We start from the raw sequence: 12,098 nt of genomic DNA, 5'->3' as shown, positions 1-12,098 counted from the left end.
TAAGGCCAGTATATACTGTGTCAATGAGTTATTTCAAGAGTAAAAACGCTTCCTCAAGATTTATTTTCCGTTTCTGACCATTACTTTTCGTGGAAAGGTAAGTTTTTACCTGATTATGAAAGTCATATCTGTAAACACTCACTGTAGAAAACTTAGGAAACACATAAACACTATTAATCTATCATTCAACAATCCATAAACACTAGTAATTCTGTGGCCTATTTCCTTTTATTGTCAAATACAATAGTCACTATAGTTTATGTTTTATCTTACATACAGTGAAGAAATTAACATCTTGAACACTTTCTCACAATGCAGTTCTTTGCAAGCATCACTACTGATCACTTACCAAATTTAATTGACCATTCTGCATTCTCCTAACCCCATTTTCAGCGATTCTCACATTTACAATCGTAAATAAGTGTGTCATGACTATCTTTGTGCATAATGATTTGTCCACATTTATGACTTTCTTAGAAGTGATTCTTATGAGCAGAACTGCACACCAATGCTATTTACAGCTATTGATACTTAATACCAAGTTGTCTTTCAAAAGGACTCTGCCAATTTATAGTTCCAGTAACAGCTACCAAATTTACCAACAGCTTCTAAATACTTTATGTATGTAGTATCTGAGCAAGACATACTCAGTAAACCTTAAGATATCAAGGAAGAAATACTCTCTAGATGATCTAAACTATTAGATCATTTTAGTCTTGAAGAACTGGTAATAATTATCAGCAAATCACGACAATGATGGATGGGCGTGGTGGCTCACGCCTGTAATCCCAGCACTTTGGGAGGCCAAGGTGGATGGATCACTTGAGGTCAGGAGTTCAAGACCAGCCTGGCCAACATGGCAAAACCCCATCTCTACTAAAAATACAAAAAATTAGCTGGGCATGGTGACAGACACCTGTAATCCCAGCTACTAGGGAGGGTGAGACATGAGAATCGCTTGAACCCAGAAAGCGGAGGTTGCAGTGAACTGAGATTGCACCACTGCACTCCAGCCTGGGCGACAGAGCAAGACGCTGCCAAAAAAAAAAAAAAAAAAAAAAAAAAAAAAAAAAAGCTGATGGGCTTGTTAAATTGGTGACGTCTATGCCACAGAAAGAACAAAGGCTTAGGAACCAGAACGGATTCACATCTCAGCTCCTCCATTTACCAGATGCATGCCTTGAACGAGTCCCTTCACTCTGAGCTTCATCTCCTCACCGGAACGGTGCAGAGGGCTTATCTGGGAGGCACATAAGCCCCACCCCCCACTGTCACCACCTCCCACTTATGCAGTGTCATAAAGACTAGAACAGTCCACTAAACAAATGGCTGCCTTTCAAAAACTAAAGGAGTATGGTCTTCAACGTGTCTCCTTTCTCCTGAGTGTGGGCACGCTTCACAAAGCAGGGTGACGATGAGCAGCAACACAGCTCGGTTACAACGTCTTCTACCCCACAGGTCCAAACGTGGGCACTGCCAGCAAGCTGTGACTTTGATACCAAGTGTGTGCGCTTAAGCAGGAGCCACACTTCTTCCTTCATTGAAAGAATACATGTTCCAAAATCCAGGTACTGTTTTTCTGAGAGAACGTATTGAGAAACCCAGACATATGGCTACTAACCAGGTCTTTTTTTTTTTTTTTTTTTTTTTTTTTTGAGACGGAGTCTCGCTCTGTCGCCCAGGCTGGAGTACAGTGGCAGGATCTCAGCTCACAGCAAGCTCCGCCTCCCGGGTTTATGCCATTCTCCTGCCTCAGCCTCCCAAGTAGCTGGGACTACAGGCGCCCGCCACCTCGCCCGGCTAGTTTTTTGTATTTTTAGTAGAGACGGGGTTTCACCGTGTTAGCCAGGATGGTCTTGATCTCCTGACCTCGTGATCCGCCCGTCTCGGCCTCCCAAAGTGCTGGGATTACAGGCGTGAGCCACCGTGCCTGGCCTAACCAGGTCTTTTTAAGCTTCCATGCAATACACTGCTCAAAATCACCCTCCACCTTGCAGTGCTGCTTACTCTAAACATCTCTCCACGGAGGGAAAATATATTCTGTTTCTCCACTGAAAACACAGACGAGTAAGCAACTCTTGACATTTAAACACACACAGTACCCAGGGCCCGAACACAGAGGATACTCACAAGGCCATGGTCCACTCTGAAAAACGCCATTTGACAGGGTTTATTCAAAAGGTTAGAAAAAGCAATAAAGGCATCTGCAGTATCTAAGTTCAAGATCAACACTGCCGCTATGAAGGACATGCCCTGGACCTGAGAAAGGAAAGGCACGTTAAAATCACAGTGGCCACAGGGGCACCGCAGCACGCTCATTTTAGCAAAGACAAACCTACCACCCTCATACTAGAAGGGTCCCCAGAGCCGCCCCACTCCCCGGCCCCCCAGCGCTGAACTGCCCTCACTCAGAACCACCACCCTGCCACCCCAGCCACCTGGCCTGCTCTCCTTCAGTCCCCACCCTTGCTCCTATCCCCCAAATAGAAAACCCTAAACCTGCCCTCTTAGGCCCACAGCATCTGAAATACTGCCCTTTCCTGTGTCCAGTGTCCCGCTGCTGTACACACGTGTATCTATCTCAGTGAGCTCAAGACCAAACCATGCGTGCGCACACACATCCGCGAAGCCACAGAAGTATCAGCAGTGTTTTAATGGTTGCTGCTTTTAACATGGTTAAGTCTTCTTTGATTTAATGTTGGAAAAAAGTCACATGCCAAAAATAAAAATTGCATTCGATTAAAATATGATTAATGCCCCAGAGCAGCCATGACAGCTCAATTTCTTTAAGAGGAAACTGAGTCAACTCACTTACCAAGAGACTTTTCCTACTCCTCGGCAAAAACGAAGGCACTGGGTTGACATTTGCAGCTAACATGCGCTGGACAATATCTGACTTTCCTTTTAGATAATAATATTATAAAATACTGAGAAACTTCACTTACATAACCCACATCTGGTCGGTAACAAGTATAAGCGCCCAAAATACTGTGCAACATGTCATGATATGGACCACCCTAAAAGGATCAACACAGCAAAAACAACACATGCATAAGGATTGTTAGTGCTCACAAGAACATCCGATACTACTACTGCTGCCACTGCCACTCCTGCTATTTTCAGCATTATGAAATACGCCAAGCATGATGCCAGCAGCTCTATATGCATATGGAATTTAACAAATTACCCATTCACAGCTAGGGAAGCCTGCAGCTCACGCTATGAAACTGCACTGAAAAGAAGCTGGAGGGCCAGGCAGGAGCACCACCCCAGACAAATATCCTTTAGTTGGCTCCTGCTGTATAACTGTGTTCCCTTTCAAAGTCCACCAGGAGAGCCAGGTATACAGGGGCTCTTCAAGGCAGGTGACTGCTCAGTGTCACTCCGGTCGTCTCCCACTGTGCCCCACATCCTGACTATCCTTTCTGCCACTCTTCCCAGGCTTATCACTCTCCTTGTTTCTGTTGGTTTTCTGAATGGCAACTTGAGGAAATACACTCTTCTAAGTCCTGGTGGCTACCATTTTGTTTAAACATTCTCCCAGCTCTTCCATCCCTCTAACATTTCCACTTGCTCTTGTAACTGCTTCCAAAAATTAAAGTGCTGGAATTTTTTTCCCAATGGAGCACATAAGAAAGTGCAGAGATGCCTCATGCTGAAGTTAGCATGTAAGAAGACACTACAAAAGGACAGGTTCTGTCCCAAACACTTACGGTCTACGTCTACCAGGCACCTACATTTAACACAAGGAATAAAAATCACACACAGTGAGAGATAAGAAGTCACTCCACAGGTGACCACAGGTGGCTTACAAAAGAATGCCATGGCCCAGACCACCATATTCTAGCATGTGAAAAGAGCTAAGTAAAAGAAGAGACAGTTCCACATCACAGAGGGACAAAAGGAAAAATAGCAATGAGAGGGTGAAAATGACAACATCCAGGGCTAGGGTGGGGGTGAGGGTCTGCAGTGGCACCAAATGCCAGTCTAAGGACTAGTGTGACCGTAATAAAGTTTTATCCAGGCCAAGGCTAAATAAGAAAATAAGAGCATCACAATGAACTTCTCTTAAATCTAAATGTTTTTAACTTCAAAGGTTTTCTACCATTGTAATTTCGATCCTTCCATCTCACTTTGGTGCTAAATGTCATTTCTTAAATGAAAAAAATGATGCAGCCGGGCGCCGTGGCTCACACCTAAGTATTTCCAGCACTTTGGGAGGCTGAGGTGGGCTGATCATGAGGTCAGGAGTTCGAGACCAGCGTGGCCAACATGGTGAAACCCCTTCTCTCCCCAAAATACAAAAATTGGCCAGGCATGCTGGTGGGCAACCTGTAATCCCAGCTACTCGGGAGGCTGAGGCAAGAGAATCGCCTGAACCCAGGAGGTGGAGTTTGCAGTGAGCCGAGATCGTGCCACTCCACCCCAGCCTGGGCAACGAGCGAAACTCCATCTCAAAAAAGAAAAAATAATAAATGACCTTAACTGCTTTTGGACATCTCAGTTCCCCCACTCTTCCCCTCAACTGTTCTTTGCTTTCTTTTTAGCAAACTCGATCTCTGCTAATTAGAAAGGTTACTAAGCTACCTTCTACCAGGGCTGAGAGGTCCCTACATTGGACCTGGAAACAAACTTCTTTGGCCTCTACCCACCACCTCTTCCATCACACACTTCTGCCGCCACCTGGTAGGATATGGCTCTTTGATCTCTGGTTGGATTTAGTTCTTTTAGTTTCAAATTACGTTCAAAGAGATTTAATAACAAGAAGCACTGTTATCTGCCAAGTACTGTCAACGGCCCTGTTAGGCTGGTATGATCATCCTATGTTACAGATGAACAAACCAAGGCTCAAAAAGATGGATCTGCCCAAAGCTAGTGAAAAGGCATTCTGTGATTAAAGCCCAAATTGTTTGAAATCAAAGGTGAAACTCCTTTCTAGAAAGCCGCCTCTCCTGGACAACAGGGTGAGGGGCACGTGAACCGTGGGTGGAGGGTGGGGAAGGGCCTTTTGGGCTGGGGGAAAGAAAGCCTTTCCCCTCCAAGGGCAAGAAACAGGAGCAGCTCCAAGAGAGCGATGCAGGGGCTGCAAAGCATGGAGTGCACTGAGGCCTATGGAGATGAACTGGGGGAAAAGGACAGAGAAGCTGAAATCTGCCCTGTGGGAGAAGCAGGGTTCCAGGAAACAGGCTCCTAGCTAGTCAACTGCCTACTGCAAGCCAGTGGGGTGCTCATCGGGCTCACGCACCAGACACCAGGACCAAGGCTGCTGGTAGCTTTGCAGATTCCCTCTCTTTCCTCTTCTGAAAAAATTTCTGAAGACCCACATGGAAATCCACAAAGACGAGAACCTGACTGAGTAAAGGCAGCGAGAACAGATGAGGGGCAGGTGCAGAGGTATTCTGCAAGAACAACTGCCCCCCTGCCGCAAAAACCCGTTATAGACAAGAAAGGGGTCAAAAGACCCCCCAGATCAATGTCTGCTGGCTCAAAGAATAGAAGGTCTCTAAATAGAGTTCAGCTCAGATAACCTCACAACCTACCGCTGGCAGCCCTGTCCTGCGCTCAGATGCCCACAAGGAGGTTCCACTCTGCTCTTCCTGCCACCCAAGGAGCCTGTCCTATCTCCCACAGCCGGCTTCTGTCCCTCAGCTGTACCGTTCTCCTGGTCCACCTGCTCAGAAACCTGTCACCCTGGCTTGGCCACCCACCTTGGCTGCCAGGGATTTCCCTTCCTCACACGGGCTCACTGCACTGGGCTCATCTGAGCCGAAGCCCATCACACCGCCATGGCCTTGCTGAGTGCAGACTGCTACACACAGTCCTGAGAGCAGAGGAGTGTCCAGGAAAGCGCCAGGAGACAGAGCCAGAGCCACCCATGGCCACCCTCTCAGACCAGAGGGCCCCGAGACATGTATCTCAAGAGGAAGACAGAATCGTCTTTTGGAGCACAAGTATGGACATAGTAAGTATTTGTTGGAAAGGATCACTTACTTATTTTAAAAAGTCTAAATGTATTTAACAGTAACATCCACCCTACCTCCTAACACCCACAAAAACCCAAGTACCTTTCAAACTTGACAACAAATATATGCAGTTCAGCATCTATGAATTTTAGACAAAACATACTTGAAAGCAACAAGTCACCACCTACTTACTTGCTGGAAAATGCAGAGATTAGGAAACGTTCTAGAAATGTCCAGTTTAATAAGCTCCAGACTGGCTTCTCTGTCTGCTGCTGAAAAACCAGCATCTGTCAAAAGATGCCAAAAATCATTACATTCCTCAAGGGCACGAATGTAGGACAATTATGAGCCTCTGAAGTTTTACAAGAACGAAAGACGCAAAAAAGTTCTTCAGAAGCACACTGACGTAATCACATCTTGACTCACAGTGCAGCTTCAGAGTATTTAACAGATTGCAGGGTTTCTTAGAGAACATAGCACCAGCTAATTCTAGATTAGATATCAGATATTCATTAGGTATTTTCTAGCATCTGATATCAAAATCTGACATAATACCTCTCACCAATAACAATCAGTGGAAAGGAAGGACAAGTAGGAGAATAAACACAAAGAAACTCCAAGCATAAACACACACACACACGTCACACATCTTTAACATCTTCAGTGGAAATCACTAGATGTAGAAACGATTGTGGTATTATACTCGTGTGATATTTCTTTTTTCTTTTATCTTTTTGTAGAGACAGGGTCTTTCTTTGTTGCCCAGGCTGGTTTCGAACTCCTGGCCTTAAGTGATTTGCCCACCTCAGCCTCCCAAAGTGCTAGGATTATAGGCACGAGTCACTGTGCCCAGCCAGTGTATAATATTTCTAACAAGTAATCATAAATAATTTGTTTTATACTTTTTTGAATTCTAATACCACATAGACTGTAAAAATGATCAGTAAAATCATGTACTTCGTAACCAATAGTATAACCAACAGAAGTAATCATTCTTGTGTGTTATGGAAAATGCTAAAGGCATAATCTAGCAAACATGCAGTGTTCTTGTCTCTGTAATTCTGAGCTCCTCTAGAAGACAGTATTCAACTAATCCCAGACACCAGGCTACTGGAAGTCACGTGAACAACTTTAAAGGGAGTGACACTGGTTATGACCAGCCCTCCAGCATGTTAGGACACAAATACCTCTCAGGAACTGGGATGTTCTAATTCATTCTTTTCTTTTTTTTTTTTTTTTTTTTTTTTTTTAAGAGGGAGTCTTGCTCTGTCACCCAGGCTGGAGTGCAGTGGTGAGATCTTGGCTCACTGCAACCTCTACCTCCAGCGTTCAAGCGATTCTCCTGCCTCAGCCTCCCAAGTAGCTGGGATTACAGGTGCACACCACCAAGCCCAGCTAATTTTTGTTTTTTCTTGAGACAGAGTCTCACTCTTATCACCCAGGCTGGAATGCAGTGGCGCGATCTTGGCTCACTGCAACCTTCACCTCCCGGGTTCAAGTGATTCTCCTGCCTCAGCCTCCAGAGTAGCTGGAATTACAGGCACCCACCACCACGCCTGGCTAATTTTTATATTTTTAGTAGAGACGAGGTCTCGCCATGTTGACCAGGCTGGTCGTGAACTCCTGACCTCAGGTGATCCATCCACCTTGGCCTCCCAAAGTGCTAAGATTACAGGCATGAGCCACCACACTCGGCCAATTTCTTATAAAAGCTTTTTACCTTTAATTTTTGCTTAAAAAAAAAAAACAAAACCCTTTTCTCGTGGAGCTTTTTATGAATCCACATCACTCTCAACCGTAGTTAAGTCAATTTTCTTCACTATGTAATAAAGAATGACAAACACAATTGACCACAGCAGCCTGCTGGTTTTGGAAGAGACTCTACCTTCATTCTCCACTTCAGAGCCTCCCGTGCTAAGGGACCGCCACCTCTCCTTGGCTCGGGCAAGACAGATGTCAAAGAGCTCTGGAAGAAAAGCCTCTGGGTAAGTGTTATGTGCACATGTGAGTATTTTTCGTCAAAACACCAGAGAACACAGTACTATTTCCTTCAAATACTTAAGTTCAACTATAATAGGCTTAATGCACACTTCATAGGCTACTTAAACAATTCCCCCCAACGTGGCCTGAAAGTAATTTTATTGTTTAAAGACACAGCCTTAAACAGAGAAAGATTACACACATCACCACTGTTTACTTCTATGACACAACCCAACCACAAAACTGCCTTGTTTTGGTCTTTGTGACTTGTCTACTGCCTCTCCCAGACGGCAAGATCCCTGGGGCAAGACGGTGAAGCACTCTGTATCCAAAACACACAGCACTGGAACTGACACAGAGCAACCCAATCAATAAATGTCTCACTGACCGAGGGAGGGAAGGAGGGACCAGCAAAGAATCATCGGGTTTCAAGTAAGGACATGATGCAATTGCCCCCACCTGGCACAGGCCTCCTCGTCTTGCTGCCTGGCAGTGGAGCAGGGGTGGGGGAGATCCCAGGAATACACAGAAGCTGCAAAACACAGGACTCTTGCTGGCAGAGAAGGCTCACGACAGCCTCCAAATCCCCATATTTACAACTTATTTTTGTGACAGCCTCTTTGGGTGGTTTGGTAATAGTTAAACAAGGCGACTTCACTAGCATACACAGACCTCCATGGGTATATCCATGCCCCCTTCTTCTTTCAAGGACAAGTGTGAAGGCTGAACCCACAGAGCTCCTTCTCAGCGCCCTGTTCCCCGACACAGCCCAGTCTCAGGTGCTCCCTGGTTGTCTGGCTTTTTCTTTTTTTTTCCGAGATGGAGTCTTGCTCTGTCACCCAGGCTGGAGTGCAGTGGCGCGATCTCGGCTCACTGCAACCTCTGCCTCCTGGATTCAAGCGATTTTCTTGACTCAGCCTCCTGAATAGGTGGGATTACAGGTGCACGCCACCGCGCCCGGTGACTTTTTTTTTTTTTCTTTAGTAGAGATGGGATTTGGCCATGTTGGCCAGGCTGGTCTCAAACTCCTGACCTCAGGTGATTTCCCCCACCGCAACCTCCCCAAGTGATGGGATGACAAGCGTGAGCCGCTGCACCTGCCACCACTCTGGCTCTGATGGTCCTGATCAGCTCCCAGATGTCTCGGGTTACACGCAATCACTAGTGTATCACTGAGACTTTAATTGCAGCTACCCATGGAATTTTGAGCACTTTATTTTTCCCATGATTACTTTTGGAAAATAGAGAAGAGCATATCTGCCTTCTGGGCAGTGTACACTGTTTTATTAAAATGTAATCCAAATTCTAGTTTCACTATTATAGTATCAGTGTCCAAAGCAGTAAGTCAGCACACATGCTCCCAGGACAATCCCACACTGCTCTGCGCTGGTGCCTCATGCACCTGGTGGCACTTCCACCTGCTGTCGGCCTCTAGGAGGCAGGCCAAGCTTTGGTCATTTTGGCCAAAGGTGGATGAATACCATTGTGTGGCCATGGCCACCAGGGAATCACTTCCCAAGTGAGACATTTGACAGTTAAGTCACACAGGCTACCAGCCTCGGGGTTCAATGGTCAAAGTGTCAAGAGTTTTAGGATTCTCCCCCATGGTTTTACTGGTGTGTATCTGGGGAATGCTGGAGGCTGGACGGCTACCACACCTTATTCCCAGACCCCCTGCTCCAGTGTCAAAGCACAAGACTGACTGAGGCCCTAAAAGTGAAGTTTTAATAGTACTATTAGGTTGACTTTCACTAAGTTTCCAATTGTACAACCACAAGAGCAAAACTTTGGGGCTCTCCAAGTCAGAACACGGGCTTTAGGATTAGCCTGGGCTAGGATCAGAGTCCTGGCCCCACACACAAGAGCCAGAGACCTGGGCACAGTCCCAGCCTTTCCAGGATGCTGAGCCTTCTCTAGAGGAAAATGAGGTCAAGGTCGCACTGTTGATATTAAATAAGATCCATAAGTAAAGAACCTAATATGATGCTTGGTACTCAGCAATCAAGTTTGTGTTCTTACACTGGCTGGGAGATGTAGTAAAACCGAGATTAAGCAGGACCCAATAAGGCGGCATTCATTCACACGGCAGGCATTTCTTAAGGGCCTGCCACATGCAGAGACCTAGGCTGGGTGAGGGTGAAAAGGCAGAGAGCACAGCAGGTGAGGGCCCAGCTTCCTGAGCACCAGTGCTAGTGGGGGCCACTGACACTGCCCGGCTCACAATACAAGACGGACACAATGAACACAAATCGAGCCAATTCCAAGGTTCGGACAAATGTCTAAGACTCGTGTCTAAACATGTAATTGATTCATCAGCGGTTTTGCCCAATCCAAAACAATATGGTCCATAGGTTTTAATTTAAATAAAATCCACCCAGGCATCCGTGAGAAGCACAAATTAAACACACACACAAAGGACTGTGCCTTCCATCCAATCTGCAAAGACAGAGTTTAGAAATAAATGCTCAGTAATTTCTCCAAACCTCAACTTCTGAGGATGCTTTTAAAAAACCATTTCCACAAGTTAAATGTTACTCATCTTCTCACACAGACAAGTTAAAACAAAGTTTTGGTAGGTATGGATTTAGCCAAAAGAGGGAGTTCTGGGCCCCCACGTTCCTCTGTAGGACTGCACCGCACAGAAGCCAGTCACCAGCCAGCCGGCTGATGCTCCGCGAGGGGAGACCCTGCCTGGGACGAGGCTAAGCTGGCCTGTCAAGAACAATAATCAAAACCCCAACTAGAGAGCGAAGATACCAACCGTTTAAACTCAAGGCCCTCATGAGCATAAAAACCACATCATCAACTCCCCAGGCAGGTCCTAGGCCCCAGAAAGAGCAGGGAGGCAGCCCCGTCTTTCCACAACTCAGAATGCAGGCAGGGAGGCAGAGGTGAAAAGAATGGCTGCCAGTATTAATCACTTGATTTGAAGACTGGGCTCACGGCACCTATTACACACTGGACACGCTGCAGAGTGCTTGGGACATGTGGGGAAGCGAATTCAGTCTGAGGGAGGAGGTGTACATGCAAACCGCGTAGATGCAATACAGCGAGAGATCACTGAGCATGGTTTTCACCCAGCTGACAAACCCCCAGAGCCCCAAGGACCCCAGTCCCAGAACAGTATGTTGTCCCCTCCAAGGCTGCCTGAAATAAATCCCACAAAATACCAACAGACACCCCAGTACAACAAACACCCTCACAGCAAGAACCACCTGCCCCTTCCACACTCACTTCCCAGTCAAGCCTTGCCTTCCTAGGACTTGGATCCGTGAAGCTCAGGCACCTCCCCAATGCTCTGAGCCCCGTCTTCCACGCTCCCTCTACTCAAGGGCTCCTGCACTGAGCTGTCAGGTAACTGGAGTGCACAGCACTAAACGCAGGCCTCCCGCCTGCCCCTCTCTCCTGAAGGATACAATCTCCTGGTCTCTCAAAAGACACAGATTCATGGCAATGGTTGCCTTTCTTTCCAACAGGGCAAAAGGGAGAGAAGACACAGGGTCTGGGGTGGACTCCCAGGATCATGCAGGCCACTCACCATGGGTGATATTTAACTCGTTGCCAATGGCTAAGCTCCAGACTTTGCCTCTCACACTTGGAGGGATTCCCTGCCACCATAAATCTCGAACTTTTCTAGAGCACCACCTGGACAAAAATGGAAGCAAGAGTTTGAGTTTGTTCTACACAGACATTTGCCTACCTGCGTGCCTAGCCCCGAACCACCAAGAGCTGGGATGCACCGTTGTTAGCAGGCACAGCCCCTGCCCTCAGACAGCTTAGAGTTTAGGGCTCTGTAAAGATCAAATCAACAGTCTCCTTCTGCTGGGCAGCTGCCGTGGCAGGTATGGAAGAGCACAGCACAGCACGGGACACCACGAACCGGAGGCCCAGGCACACTCTGGAGCCAAGTTCTGACTGACCTGGGCACATGAAGGATGGGAAGGACTTTCTAAGCAGAAAACACAGGAAAGAGCAATGGCCTGGCCTCCTGCAGGAACAGCACGTAGCTGAGAGTGGGTGAGGAGTGCCAGGCGGCACTGCGGCAGCACTGGAGACAGAAGCAGACCCCAGCAGAGTCAGCAGACGGCTGCCGCACCACCAATACAGGCCCAGCGCCCAGATGTGAGCTGGCACGCGCTAACTGCAGAGAAGAAC

The 12,098-nt window shown here is 46.9% G+C and overlaps 2 protein-coding genes across 9 annotated transcripts in view; one reads left to right on the top strand and one right to left on the bottom strand.

The window, feature by feature from the left end:
- PPP2R2C (protein phosphatase 2 regulatory subunit Bgamma) overlaps positions 1–12,098 on the top strand; it is an 873,451-nt gene that overhangs the window by 178,792 nt on the left and 682,561 nt on the right. The window lies entirely within an intron of this gene.
- Positions 1–12,098, bottom strand: part of TBC1D14 (TBC1 domain family member 14) — a 121,583-nt gene that overhangs the window by 20,337 nt on the left and 89,148 nt on the right. For all 8 annotated transcript variants that reach the window (XR_007725947.1, XR_007725948.1, XR_007725950.1 and 5 more), the window contains 5 exons: positions 11,482–11,588; positions 7,849–7,929; positions 6,156–6,250; positions 2,946–3,017; positions 2,131–2,259 (listed from right to left, as the gene is read on the bottom strand). Coding sequence is in view for 4 of the 8 variants with exons in the window: in XM_050792116.1 (XP_050648073.1) it covers positions 2,131–2,259; positions 2,946–3,017; positions 6,156–6,250; positions 7,849–7,929; positions 11,482–11,588 (484 nt within the window). In the remaining 4 variants the exon portion in view is untranslated. The remainder of the gene's footprint in view (positions 1–2,130; positions 2,260–2,945; positions 3,018–6,155; positions 6,251–7,848; positions 7,930–11,481; positions 11,589–12,098) is intronic.

Source organism: Macaca thibetana, chromosome 5 (assembly GCF_024542745.1).
Source record: "Macaca thibetana thibetana isolate TM-01 chromosome 5, ASM2454274v1, whole genome shotgun sequence".
Lineage (NCBI taxonomy): Eukaryota > Metazoa > Chordata > Mammalia > Primates > Cercopithecidae > Macaca > Macaca thibetana.
This window is presented reverse-complemented; position numbering and strand designations above follow the sequence as displayed.